Below are 14,983 nucleotides of genomic sequence, written 5' to 3'. Positions count from 1 at the left end.
ATTGTTTCACTGGACTATATATTTAATCATCCCTTTGCACAGGGATGATTAAGGAATGATTTTAAAAAGCAATAGTTCCTCATGTCTTCATCTTTGTGACTTAGAGGGAGATTGAATTCCATTTCCTCTTGTGTTAGCAAATTTTTGCTGTTACCCTTAAAAATGAAATCAATCCTGTTTATTTTCAAAAGGTACAATTTGCTTCTCAAGGCATAGAATGTTTCATGTTTTCTACTTTAGTTGTTGTGTTGTTGTTTAATATAAACGTGGTTTGGGGAGCTGGAGGTATAGCTCAGTAGTAAATCTTCTGCCTGGCAAGCTCAAGGCCCTGAGTTCAAACCCAGTAGTAACCAACCAACAAAAAAAAAAAAAAATGTTTTTTTTCCCCTTTGATATAATCATTCCATTCAACTACTTAAAGTCAGAAAACCAAGCACAGGGACTTCCATGGTTGTGTATGCTTGTGATCCCAAGTACTTAACAACTGAAAGTAAGAGGATCATAGGCCTCATCTAGCCCACACCCAAATAAAAAAATTAAAACACGGGGCCTGGGAATGTGGCTTAGCAATAGAGTGCTTACCTAGCATGCATGAAGCCCCAAGTTTGATTCCTCAGCACCACATAAACAGAAAAGGCCAGAAGTGGTGCTGGGGCTCAAGTGGTAGAGTTCCAGTTTTGAGCAAAAAGAAGCTAGGGACAGTGCTCAGGCCCTGAATCCAAGCCCCAGAATTGGCATTTAAAAAAAAAAAAAAAACCTTGTGCTGGGAATATGGCCTATTGGTAGAGTGCTTGCCTCCTATACATGAAGCCCTGGGTTTGATTCCTCAGCACCACATATATGGAAAAAGCCAGAAGTGGTGCTGTGGCTCAAGTAGCAGAGTGCTAGCCTTGAGCAAAAAGAAGCCAGGGACAGTGCTTGGGCCCTGAGCCTCAAGCCCCAGGACTCACAAAAATAAATAAATAAATAAATAAAAACACAAGACCTGTGTTAAAAACACTAAAAGAAAAAGGACTGGGAAAGTTGCTCAAATGGTAAACCAACCAAGAGGCCCTGAGTTCAAGCCCTAGTTATGTGAAAAGAAAACCAAACACAGCTCTCTGTTGGAAATGTTTGTCTTTCAAAGTAAATTAAAATTGTTCTATGCTTCATTTATAGGGAGTTTACTTGATTTCTTAAAAGATGGAGAAGGAAGAGCCCTGAAATTACCAAATCTTGTTGACATGGCAGCACAGGTACGTCCCAAAGTCCCTTGATTTTTGCCATGGATGTAGTACGTGTAAATACATCGTCACTGTGTAACATACTTGTCTTCGTTCCTGGATGTACACAGGTTGCTGCAGGAATGGCTTACATTGAACGCATGAATTACATCCACAGAGATCTGCGGTCAGCAAACATTTTGGTGGGGAATGGACTAATTTGCAAGATTGCTGACTTTGGGCTGGCCCGGCTGATTGAAGACAATGAGTACACAGCAAGACAAGGTGATCACTTGAGTAATGATGGCATATGATGGCATCTTTGCTAATAGCTGCACCTTTTTCTCCTTACCTTTCCACTAAAAAGAAACAACCTTCAGCTAGGTTTTCTGCTCTTTGATCTGGCAGGAGTTTAACAGCTCCATTGTCCAGTAGATGGATGAGATGTTTTTCAGCACATAGGGTGTGCCCTCCTGGCAGTATTTAGGCTTAGGATATACTATGCTTTGGGAGAAGGAAGACTCTGGAATACCAAGAAATCTATCAAGTAATAACTCATTCTTCACTCAGTCATGGTCCCAGCAGAAAACAGGGTGCACACTCAAAGTGAGAAGGGGCATAAAGGAATCAGTAAGGTGTTTTAAAACTCTAAAAGTAACAGGGCGGAGTACAGTGACTAAGAGCTCTCAGCAGTAGTGGGCTGAGACTTGAAAGGCAAAGGGCAGGGAGTGAGCAACAGAAGTCAGTGAGGAGAGTCTCCTGGTCGAGAGGCAGCAGCAATACATGAGGTTTAATACACACCTTGCTCTGCAACCAGCCATCAGGTGTCCTGCCTTGTTATCCTAGCCAGAAGCCCAAGGTGTCCCTTGCAGAGCCCTCATGAGTCCAGAGCAGGGAGAGAAAGGGTAGAGACAAGATGTAGGGAACTGTTACCTAACAGTGCAGTCCCTCGAAAATCCCTGCTTTCTTTCCTCATCTGTCTCCACCTCAGCCCCTACAAAGGTTCATAGAAATAATAAGTATAATATACACCAAATCCACAGCCAACCCATTATGGAAGCTTGTGGGGGGTTCCTACAACAAGAATAGTTCCCAGGGATAGTCCTTCTTCCTGGATTGTCACACAGTACCATCAAATGGGTGGGATGAAGTAGACTGTTTGCAGTCAACTATAGGCTCTTGTGTAAATCGTAATGCTTCTAAATGAGGCAAGGGGAAACTTTCCTCAGTGGTAACCAAAGCATGGTCATTTCAAGTCAGACTGAGCAGTAACTGGAGTATATTACAGAGTAGTGCTTCTACTAGTTTCATAATGGCTCTCCACAGTTATTTTCCTCCTTCTCCTCCTCTTCCTTTTAATTCTTCATTCCTGTCGTTCTTTTCTCTTTTTATCTAACTTGAATGATGGAGGAAAGTGTTAAACTAAGACACTGGCTAATATAGATAATGTCCGGAAGCTAAATTACATGTTGGTCAGATGTCTAGCTATTTGAATATCCCCAACATGTGGCAGTTCTTGTCCTGGAGCCAAATGCCTGTACAGTTAGCATGCTTGCATGCACACACTCACATACACACACACACAGAAGCAGATGGCATGCTATATCTCCAGCCAAAGGCACACAGCAGCTCTGATTGGCACTGGCAGTAGGGAGAGGATTATGGGTGTGATTTTGAGGCAAGGTGACTATCGTCTGAAACTTGGCCTGAATGCACCCCTCAGCTCCGGAAGGAACATGGGTGAAGGTTGTAAGGCCTGAAATATTAGATCTAGGAAAGGGTTCCCGTAGATCCAGGGTTGGTTTTTTGTTTTGTGTTGTTTTTGTTGTTTTTACCAGACTTCAGATTCTGTGGAATTTGCAGTTAACACCCTTGAACCATCTAGTAAATCAAAATCTGGCAGGCCAGAAGCCCCCCACAGTAGAGGCTGTGGCAGGGGCTGTTAACAGGTATGGGACTTAGTCACACATCATTTATTGGGGTGGTCCTGGGTGAGTGGTGTCCTCACTAGCTTGCTCTAATGTCAGCAGCCACAGTCCTCAGCCCTAGCTCTGCAGCCTTGCTTGGCCGTTTGTCCTGACAGCCTTCCTGCCAGCTTCTACTGTCACACCCCCAGCGGCTGTCTGAACTCCTTTCAAAGAACACGCCTCAGACCCTTTGTTCTGCATTTCCTTTACTTAAGATTCCATTCTTCTCTCCTAGAAAGATTTTTTCTTCTTTTTCCTTTCCCAAACATCTTCAAATGTATGCCAAATACAGAAAAGAGATCAGTAAAGTGAATTAAATGCGCTGAAGAAATAGGAGGGCTTGAAAATGGAGGACAAAACCTGTGAAGCCTTAGGAGTTTCAAAGAAATGAAATGATGTTCTCAACAGAGAACAAGGAGTGTCTTTTGGTGAGGGTGGGAGGTGGTAAGTGTGTGGAATACCCCCAACCTATGAGGGAGAAAGGGCAGGTTCAGTAGGAACGAAGCAATAGGAATAGACTCCAAGTGATAGTCCCTTGTACACAGCTCCTAAATAGCAGGCCCAGAATTTGAATCTAGGTATAGCCTGGCTTACTGTTTTCACCCCTTCCTAAGCTACTATACTTAGTCTCTTATCAAGAGTGATTAAAAGAACAGAAAGTAAAAATAGAGAGGATTAGTCAGAAGTCTCCTTTCCCTTTACTTTATGGGAAAGTTTTAGAGGATACCTCCTAAAGTCTGTGTACTAGAGTGTTTCAGACTTTGATCTTCCGGCTCTGGGACAACCCAGCTGTTTGTGGAATTCCTCCCAAGTGTTTGCCGGGCCTTGGCTTCTTCACAAAGCAGAAAGGGCCTGGCATGTATCTGCTGCTGCACTCTGCAGATGGCATTCAGGCTGCATGCTGAAGTTTCTACCGGGGATTAATCAGCTCCTTCAGACAGCTGGTCCATGTGCCTAATATTTGCAAGTAGGGTTTTATGTTACCCATGGGCCACAGCTATGCTGCATCTTGATTATGACAGTACAGGAAGTGTTCAGCAACACATGCCAAACACAGATATTTTAAGACCATGAAAGACAATTGTTGGCAAAATAGTTCTGAATTTCTCATCTCAGGGTGCACTGAAATGTCTGTCACCCCTGAACAGTGAGGTATGATGTTACAGGGCACAGGCACTGTCAGGATAAGAGCTGTCCAATTGGTCTGCTCCTTCATACGTTCATGTCTTCCTACCCTGTCCATCTCACCACCTCCACCTATCCCTGAGCTGTGAGCAGAAGCCTAATATCAGAGGGGAAGTCAAGACCACCAGCTATTCTGGAGGCTGATATCTAAGGATCATGGCTCAAAGGTAGCCCAAGCAGGAAAGTCCATGAGACTTTTATCTCTAGTTTTTCGGGGGGGGGGGGGGAAGCACAGGGGGTGGGGGGTAGTAGAGACGTGGCATCAGCCTTGAGTGGAAAAAGCCAAGTGAGAATGTGAGGCTCTGAGTTCAATCCCCAGTTCCAGAATTTTAAGAAAATGATGAAGAAGAAGCCTAAGACCACACAGGGGTATTCATCAAGCAAAAGGAGGGACACATGAAGTTGGGCAGAACCTTGTCTACTGACCTGGAGCTGTATAATTTTTCATAGTTTATATTGCTTATCTGTAAGAAGGAAAGGCATCTTACTTGTTTGTGCATTTTTTACAATCAAGTGAAACAATGAGTATAGCATGTTTAACTCAGGGACCAGCTCATAAAGAGGTAAATAAATGTTGTTACTGTTATGAGTGGGTTTCAGATGCAAAGGAAAGGCTCAAATGATAGTCAGGAACAGGAAAGAGGAGTCAAAGATTCCCCAAGCAGGTAACTGTAGGTCATCATTAGAATGGAAATATCAACAGCATGTTGGAAAGAGAATTCACTTTCAGAGGAGAATGAATTTAGTTTGGGGTTTGTTGGATTGGAGGTGGCTGAGGTGGTGCCTCCAAGCCCAGAGAGGCTAGGTGAGGTGTTACTTCATTCCACTGCCACAGTTGGCTTCTCTGCCTCCCATCCCTCCCCTCATATCACCTATACCCTATCCCAAGATTGGCTCATAACCACTTCTCTACCAGGAATCCTAGAATCCTTCCAGAGTTAATCATACCCCGCATGGACCCTGGACATGCAGGCATCTTCCATATGTGTGTCTTCATACACCATACCTGTCCTGTGACTACCATCCAGCATGTTGCTTCTTGAGACTCACAACTCCTCCAGCCACTGTTCCTTCACAGAACACATGAGAAAAGGTGGAAGAATTCTCCACGGAGTTGTGGTTTTCTTTTTTCCTTTTATGAGCTTTCAAGTAGTCAAATGCTGACTAATGTTGATTTAAGCCTAACAAGTTCAGATAGACCAGGCTTACCTGGTAAATCACTTGCCTTTGTGGAAATGTTCTTGTTTTTTATTAAGCCATAACGTACAGGAAAATGAACAGATCTGAAGTAGGTAACTCAATGCATTTTAATGTAGGTGTATGTTCCTGAAATTACACACACACAGGAAGACAGACACCAGTAGACCCCCCTCATTCCTACCCTTGCCAGTCATAGCCCCAGAGAGAACCACTGCTCCCTCTCTCATTGTACAAAAATTAGTAGTATGAATAGTAGAGTATTGTATAGTATGGTATATATTGCATAATAGAGTATTGTAGAGTATTAGTAGCATGAATAGTAGAGTATTGCTCTTTGTCTGGCTTCTTTCTCATCCATATGTCTGTGAGAGTCATCCATTACTGAGTATAGCAGTAATTCTTGCCTTCTCATGACTGACTAATATTCTACCACAAATGGATCATAGCTGGCCTATCCTGCTGTTCAGGATGATTACAGATAATTTCTATTGGAGCTATTATAAATAAAGCTGCTGTAGTTGTTGACATACACTCTCCTGTCTGTGGGATTTCTACAACTGGAAATGCTGGTCACTCTGGAAGGCTTAGGTTAGCAGTGGTCACTGCCCCACAGATTTGGTGAAGGGAGAATAGTTACTGTGTCATTTTTTTTGGTGCTACCCTTATAAGCATGCTTACAAGGTGTCCTCAGGCATATGACTGAATGTTTGTGGGCTTCATTTTTTATCACCCACCCAAAAAAAATGCAAATAACAAAAAATAATTACCTCGGATAATCAATGTGAGAGTTAACTAAGCCATCTGTAAAACTTTTTTGAAGGGATTATAAAATTTTTCTTATGTCACCTGTGTATACGTATGTACGTGTGTGCGTGCGTGTGTGTGTGTGTGTGTGTGTGTGTGTGTGTGTGTGTGTGTGTGCCAGAACCAGGCTTGAACTCAGATCATCACATGCTCACTAAGCTTGTTTGCCCATAGCTGGTGACCTACCATTGAGCCATACCTCCAGTCCAGCTTTTGGGGTGGTTAATTGAAGATAGAGTCCCATAGACTTTTCTGCTCAGGCTAGCTTCTAACTGAAATCTTTAGATGCTAGCCTCCTTAGTAACTATAATTATAGACATGAGCCTCTACCACCCAGCCTAAAAATCAGTTCTTACGATCTTAATTCTTGTGATTGATGTGGGTTTCTTGGGAAAGATCTTATTGCCTTGAAAAACTAAGAGAAAAATTATTTTAATAGAGAAATAATCTACCTTTTTTTTTTTTTTTTTTTTTTTTTTGGCCAGTCCTGGGCCTTGGAGTCAGGGCCCGAGCACCGTCCCTGGCTTCCTCCCGCTCAAGGCTAGCACTCTGCCACTTGAGCCACAGTGCCGGTTCTGGCCGTTTTCTGTATATGTGGTGCTAGGGAATCGAACCTAGGGCCTCGCGTATCCGAGGCAGGCACTCTTGCCACTAGGCTATATCCCCAGCCCCGAGAAATAATCTACCTTTTAAGAGAAAAATATATTTCACTATTTTATAGCCTGAGCCAGCCTATTCATCTGGACAGCCACTGCTCTGCTATTGTCTACTTGCTCCCAAACAACTCTCTACCTTGAACAACTACAAGTCAACTGCAGCTACTATGGTCTTGGGAAGACTTTGTTTTTATCCTGTTAACTTTTGTTAAGAACTTTCCCTGGGCTGGGGATATGGCCTAGTGACAAGAGTGCTTGTCTTGTATACATGAGGCCCTGGGTTCAATTCCCCAGCACCACATATGCAGAAAATGGCCAGAAGTGGCGCTGTGGCTCAAGTGGCAGAGTACTAGCCTTGAGCAAAAAGAAGCCAGGGCCAGTGCTCAGGCCCTGAGTCCAAGCTCCAGGACTGGCCAAAAAAAAAAAAAAGAAGAAGAAGAACTTTCCCTATCTCAGTATTGCTCATATTGCTTTTAACCTTACCAGCTCTGAGTAGCAGGCTGGCATTCTCAGCCATTTCTCATGTCAGCACCTGTGCACATGTACACTCACGTTTACAGGAACTCTGGTAACAATTCTCCTGGGTATCCATGGAGCCAGTCTCGCTGCTGCTTTATAGAGATGCTATCCCTTAAGCCTTCATGGACACAAAACACAGAGCACGTAATAGATGAATATGACTATGAATATTTGTGTTACAGCAGTGGAGAGATGGTCTCCTGATCTCTGAGTGTACACAGTGCTCCATGGAACTCAAGTATTGCAGGAGCTGCTCTAAAAGCCTCCAACACTTAATAGTTCTTTCATTGGGGTTCCCACCACACTTCAGGATTGTCTTGGGGAAGTTCTGGAGCTAGATAATAGCCCCATGTCCAGATGCCCACTCTACTGTATTCTTAGAGCATTCTGCAGCCTCTGAGCCTCAGCTTTCTCTTCTAGAAAATACGGTTACTGGGGGATAGTGGAAGAAAAAATAGGGGAAGAGGTAACAATTTAATAAGAAATGTACTCACTGCCTTACGTATGAAACTGTAACCCCTCTGTACATCACTTTGACAATGAATAATTAATTTTTTTAAAAAAGAAATAAGGTTACTGTCAGTCACATTTAAGGTGCCTAAGGACAAGCCACTGGCATTATTTACTTCTTCCCTCTGCTCCCAGCTACACTTTGCTTAGTATCTTTTTGGATAGCCAGACCTCTTTCCTTCGTCCCATTTACCTTGCTTCCCTTCCAAGATGACAAGGCCTGGATTGTTTGAGTATAAGCTATGAAGTGAATTATTTTACTGTGAATCTTATAATTATCACTATTTTGCTGTTAGACATTGGATGTTACTTAACCTCTCTGAGCCTTCATTTCCTCTGAACACAGTTGTAACCATAGTTATTTGCATCATAGAGTCTTTGTATGGCTTCCCTGGGGATAGACAGCACATAGCACAAAGCAAATACTGAGTTCATTGTGGGGGGTAGCAACTAGTTGTAATGGGTATTGGAAGTAATAGTAATGTTTTAGGGGTGGTAATGGCACTTGAGCTCAAGGCCTTGCACTTACTGAACAGGCACTCAGCCACTTGAGCCTCATCTCCAGCCCTATATTCTTGATCTGATCAATATTAATAGCTATGTTGCGCATGTGCGCGTGTGCACGCACACACACACTCCTGTGTACATGTACATGCTGTTTGGGGCTTTGATGACCCACTCACCTGATCAGAGCTTCTCCCATGCAGAGGATCTGTCTCCATAACTCTCTCCTCATTTGAATATTATGAAGAACGGGAATATAAAATTGTTCTACCCTTTTGTTTAGTTGCTTGGTTTTTGTGGAGGTTCTAAGTGACAGGACCTTTTCCACGGAAGCAAAAGTGATTCTTTGCAATATATGAAGAAATAGGGATATTTGGAACTTTGTAGAAAATGGCTCATTTGTATATCAAATAGAAGAAGAAAAATGTGCCTGTTCAAATGCTCCCAGTATTGTAGATTTAAATTGAATGGATTATTGTCTTGAGGAAAATTCACATATAAATTAGACTTGGAAGAATTCATAATTGTTACAGTTTTCATGTTAATTATTTCATGTTAAAAATTGTTGCTGCATAAATTAACACATTCTTTCTTGGAGAACATATTTTAGAAAGATTTGTTACTTTAATAACTCTTTGTGTATTAGAAATCCCAGATGCCTGTACTAATTAAATATAATCAGATTTTGGATTCACAAGCATAGTAGCCATTAAACACAAACAAGCAGCTAGGTTGACAAAAAGGAATAAATGGATCCCTGTTTCTTCAGATTCTGACTTTCACAATGCTGAACTGTGAATTTGATTTCTGTCCTCCCTTTGTATTACAACTGGGGTTTATTAAACTCAGGGTGTTGCTTTCTAGCTCAAGGGCTCCTGCAGAATTATTAATCAGCCGCCTCTGAGGCCCCAGTAATCAAGTGGCAGATCAAGGCTGATCTCACCATGAGATGCCCTCTCTCTGCCCCCATCAGCACATGAATTTCTTGTTCTCTGTCAACAACAGCATTGCCATTCCCTCACAGTGTACCGTGACTGAACAGCAAATGTCAGGGGAGTAAGGGGGAGGAAAAGCCCTATTAATTATTGAATTTAATTTTTTCCATGCTAGAAAAGCAATCCATCCTTTGATGCAAAACAAACCCTTTCCGATGCAGGCATTGTTTCAAATACAGAGCAGGAAATGTGCTTGTTCCCAACTAGAGCCATGAAAAGCCACCAAGAAATGACCACACTGACACACCCCATACCCAGGAGGGGAGTTTGTCCTCCCAGGGATGTCTGGAAAGAGGCAAGGACTCCCCAGCAGCTGGCCCTGCCTGGACCACCCTGTTGTATGTAATGGAGCCTTCCAGAGCCAGAGTTGTTGCACCTCTGTCACCAGACAGAAGTTGCCTTATTTGTATTCTGCTGTCTCAAGCTTTAGGCTTCCACCACAGTTCTGGGAAGGGCTGCTTTGTTTATCTGCCAAGCTACCATGGCGCTGCTCGCCCAGATTAATAGTCAGGGGAGCAAGTCAGACCAGCAGGAAAATGGAGATGAACTATACAGAATATCCATTTCCCTTCTGGAAAGGGTGTGTTAAAAGGCAGATTAAAATGAAAAGGGACTTTCAATCACCTTTCCCTAGCCCCGTCTCTCTTTTTAAGATTAGAAATGATTGGAGAAAGGAAGGAGAGTGATTTCTTCCACTTCCACCCTTCTGCCTGGGGAATACAGATGGGCCTGGTGTCAGGACAAGTCAGCCAGTGCCCTGCTGCTCTGGGCACCTTTCTTCTTCATCGGCACAACTTGCCCCAGCAATCCTGTTTTGTGTTCCACGTGGTCATCTTTCTCCTTTGTACTGATTTGGGCAGGGCCATTTGGTGAATATCTGTGAATGGTTAGGAGCAAGTTCCTTGTACTGTGCATCCCACGTTTCTTGATAATTGTCAAAAAGGAAGCAGATGGTCACCCTCTGTGATTTTAAAGTGTGTAAATAGGAACTGCAGACTGCCATCAAACATCAGAAATGTCACTTGGCTTCCTTGTCTCACTTTGCTGGCAGAAGGGACCAGCACTTGCATCATCTGGATAATCAGGAACAGGCAGTGCATATGAAAACAGTGAAGCTTCCTCCAACCAGAGAAGGGTGCTTATTTAGCACAGTGTCGGTCGCCCCCATGAGAGTCCCAGAGGTGTAGACACTCTGCCAGGTTGTAGGCAAAGGACAGTTAGAAAAGCATTTCCAAAATGGTACTTACTTTCTGTATATCCTTTCTTCAACTTCTCTAAGCCCCCAGCATGATGAGAATGTTTTCAGAACATTCCCCAAACCTCCTGCCGTTATGCTGCTTAGCTCAATATGGCCTGACTGATTCAGACTCACTGCCCTTTCTGGGGGGTTAGATCAGTTCTATTTTGTACTACATCCAAGACATCCATTTATTGCTCAGGTGAGTTGTTCTCACCACCAGCAGCTGGTCATAGTGCCCTCCACACAGCCTTTCTTCTTGTTCTCCATTGAATATCACAGACATAGTGTCCATTCTATTGTCACTATGAATCAGAAGTTTTATTCTGATATTGTTTCCTCTTTTTATTCCTGGAAATCTGAAAGACTTAAGTGAAATTGTTGAGAGTCTGGAATTCTAGAATATTAAGCAGAGTTCATCCAAACAACCTCTAACCTAGCCCTCTAGCCAGCTAATCTACTCTTGAGGGCAAGTCTCCTTGGCCATTGTCAGATTTCCTTAGTAAGAGTACCCATAATTTCCATTAATTTCATCCTTTCATGTGGCCAATTATCCTGGATTATTGTCACTGGTTAGCAGGGGTTAGTTGATGGGAGACACAAGCCATCCATGCATCCTGTCTTCATCTTTTGGCTCCCCTGGGACCTCATCATCTGCTTATTGTCATCTTCAAGTAAGGATTGAATGCCCCCGCCCCCCTCCACACTCACACAGTTTACCTTCCTGCCTATCCAGTGTGGCTGCAAGACCCCAGAATCAGTGCCCAGAGTTTAACCTTACCCTAACCCTTCCCACTGGCTGAGTTTGTTCCCCTCTTCCCTCTAGTTTGGGGCTACGTTTTAATATCCATTGATGGGTCTTCCATAGATGCCCTTCTTCTCGCCCTTACTGTTGGAGTCTCCCTGGAAATCTCCTCACCCCTCTTAGCTTTAGTATTCCTTCCAGGGACACATCTCAATCAGACTTTAGGACTGTGCCATATTTCAAGGCCAACTTCTGGCCCTTGGCTTTTACCTTCCTTGGCTTAACTCACACCTCCTCCTTCTACTCCCAAGTGGAATAACACTCCTCTTTATTCCCCCATCTCTTTCCTCTTCAAACTCCCGCCCATGGCATTCTCAAATTTTAGATGGAATATTATCCCAACCCATTGTACCATTGACTTCTCATTTATTTTTAATTTAAAAAACATGGCACTAAACCCTTATGAACTTAAAGTAGAAATTTCTGCAGGATGTGTTACCAGGAATAACTGAGCCACTGTTGTATTACTTTAGAGGCAATTGGGAAATTTGAAAGGCATTCCCTTGACCTAGTGTAAAAACTTTGAACTTGCTTTGACAGACTGAGTTTAAGATCATTGTGTTTGAATAACCACAAAGTTTCAGGTCAGGTCAGCTTTGATTTTTTTTGTCTAAGCAGGATATCCTGTCCTAGTCCCACCTTTTTGTTTACCCCCACCCCCTAAACCTCTTGTAATCAGTTTCCTGTCACTGACATAGTTCATGATTTCTTTTATTCCCCAGAGTAAACCATTCTGCACATTTTTTTAATGTTGGGCATAATAATTTACAAAGTTTGTGGCTTTATAATTAAAGAAGACTCTGGGTGGCTCTTTGGTTCAGAAAAACATCTATTGTTGAAGCTAATGCCTTTTCTCTTGGAAAATGCAATTAGGACACAACTTGTCTTCTTTGTAGGGAAGATTTGATGTATTTTATACTGCTTTACCTCCTCCACTTTGGCCCAGTCTTTTAGCCAGACGGGATTTTCTCTTGAGACAGGCTAAGGAATTGACCTGATCACCAGAAAACAAGACAACAGTCCATCTCTGCACTAAGAGCTGGGCCCTTCCAGACCTGTTCCAGCCCCTGCCCTACCCTGCCTGCCTCAAGGAAAGATGTGGGTGACCCTTGCTCATTTCTTTGTGACCACCTCTCACTAGAACCCTCATTCCCTGGTCATTTCCTCTTTCTCTCCTATGCTGCCTTCTTCCTCAAGCCAGTGCTACAGTTTTGTTCTGTTGGCTTGCTGTGAACTGTGAGAGCACTACCCTGCTCCCCACAGCTACCTGGAAACTCCCGGGACAGGAGGTAGCCTGTGCTTATTTTTTTTTCCAGAAATGCTTTACACTACACTAAGTATTAATGGATACTCAGTAAATTCTCTGATTGAGTGATGTGTGTTGTTTTTTCCAACTTCTTTTCTTCCTGAGGTTTGGAGAGCTTTGACATTGCTGGTGACATTTGCCAGCACAATTCAGTGTATGTATGTATGTATGACTATCCAAGTGCAACCATAGTTGTGCTTACTTAGCTATTTCTAGGGACCAGAAACTGTGTGGAGACCTTTCCATCTTTTGTCACGTTTTTCTACAACATTGTGAGGTTATTTTCAACCCTGAGTTAGAACCAGGAAGACGGAGACCTAGGGAGGCCTTGCTGATCCAGCATGTGAGCCCAGGTCTGCTTAACTCTGAAGCTCTTTTCCCAAATTACCGTATTGGCCTGGCTTCTACAAGTTACCACTCAGTTCCAATCCAACTCTGGGCCTCTTTGCATTGTCACTAAAGAGCAGTCATTCCTTGTTTCCTAGCTGAATCGTATACACTTACTGCAGAAGGGGACTTGGGAACATACACAGTAGTCTTTAAACACTGAAATGCCACCACCATCATCTTAAGACATAAAGGGACTTCAAATACACCAAGTAACTGAATGCTTCTAAGATGGAAATAAGAGGTAGATTGCCTGACCACTAAGGGTAAAAGAACTCCATGAACTGGACCGTGACCTGGGGTAGGTCATCCTAACCATGGACTTGGCTGGTCATCCTATTTCACTTAAAAACTGAGAGCATTTGGTCAGGCAAGCCTAAGAGTATGATTTTATTCCTAATAATTCCCAAGAGATAAGAACAATTTATTAGATTGTTACATTCCTCTCATTATTCTTTTTCTTTGTTTAGAAGAAAATCTGTGTAGAGGAAGATAATTTCTTTTGCCAGCAGGGTGTTGGATAAATTGCTGCCTGAGTTGGTTCTTTATTCAGCTAAAACTTTTGTTGAGTGGTTGCTGTTAAACCAGCTATAGGCAAGATACTCTAGAGTAATGTAAGTATGGTGTATGGTCTCTAGCCTCAAAGGATTTATACTCTACTTGCAGATTTAGAAAACAGCACATATAAGGACTAGTAGATAGCTATGGTTGAGGCCCAGATATGACAGAATAGTGTATAGTGTTTAAATGCTCTGGCTCTGGATCCAGTATCTTTCCATCTGAATCCCATCTCCACTATGTACATGGGTACTTTGTTGTTGTTGTCTTTTCTTTTTTGCTTCTTTTTTTAATTTAAATTTACTTCTTTATTGTCAAAGTGATACAGTTTCATACATAAGGCAGTATGTACATTTCTTATCAAACTTGTTACCCCCTCCCTCATCTTCCCCCTTCTCCTTCCCCCTTCCACATTTTCCTCCCCCCCCCCACCCATGAGTTGTACAGTTGGTTTACAGCATATAGTTTTGTAAGTATTGCTGTTGTATTCGTTTGTCTTTTATCCTTTGTCTCCTACGTGGGTACTTTGAAAACTCATTTTACCTTTCCGTGTTCCTCATTCTCATACGTAGACCAAAACTAGTATTAGCATCTGTCTTACATTTGTAAAGTACTTATGACCTCTGACAATCAGGCAGCACCTAGTATCTGTTTAGTTATTGTAGGGGCTGGTTCATCTGGCATTAAGCTGCTGCTTCTAGCATTCACTGCTGGTGAATTAGCAACATCCGTGACGATTGGAGTTATTAAAGAGGACTTCAAGAGGGAAGGAGAGCTTGAGCTGAGCAGCTGGAAGGAAAGGTAAAATTCCAAACAAGCAAATTATTTTGCAAATATAATCATGCCAAGTGTGTAAGGTATAGGTCATAGGAAAGCAAGCTAAAACTAGATTATCTATACATACTAGACTAGGATGGACCAAGTGGAACAAATATGTGGGTCTTTGGAAACCAGGTGAGACTTTGATTTAATATAATAAGGACTCTACTGTATGGTTGAGGAGGTAGATATGAAGCTGCAATTTACAAAGTGACTAATGAAAAAGACAGTGAGTTGAAGGCAAGGTATCATGGCAGGAGGTCTTAAAAGAGGTGATGACCCAGCTCAGCTTTTGGCAGTGAGCTTAAACAGGAAAGGACAGCTTGGAG

General features: G+C 42.7%; 1 protein-coding gene across 3 annotated transcripts in view; it reads left to right on the top strand.

Annotated features, from left to right (window-relative positions):
• The window catches only part of Fyn (FYN proto-oncogene, Src family tyrosine kinase), a 206,250-nt gene that overhangs the window by 175,968 nt on the left and 15,299 nt on the right, over window positions 1–14,983 (top strand). For all 3 annotated transcript variants that reach the window (XM_048353931.1, XM_048353929.1, XM_048353930.1), the window contains 2 exons: window positions 1,159–1,235; window positions 1,334–1,487. In XM_048353931.1, coding sequence (XP_048209888.1) covers window positions 1,159–1,235; window positions 1,334–1,487 — 231 coding nt within the window. The remainder of the gene's footprint in view (window positions 1–1,158; window positions 1,236–1,333; window positions 1,488–14,983) is intronic.

Source organism: Perognathus longimembris, chromosome 9 (assembly GCF_023159225.1).
Source record: "Perognathus longimembris pacificus isolate PPM17 chromosome 9, ASM2315922v1, whole genome shotgun sequence".
Classification (NCBI taxonomy): Eukaryota; Metazoa; Chordata; class Mammalia; order Rodentia; family Heteromyidae; genus Perognathus; species Perognathus longimembris.
The sequence above is the reverse complement of the archived record's forward strand: the minus strand, read 5'-3'. Positions and strand labels throughout refer to the sequence as shown.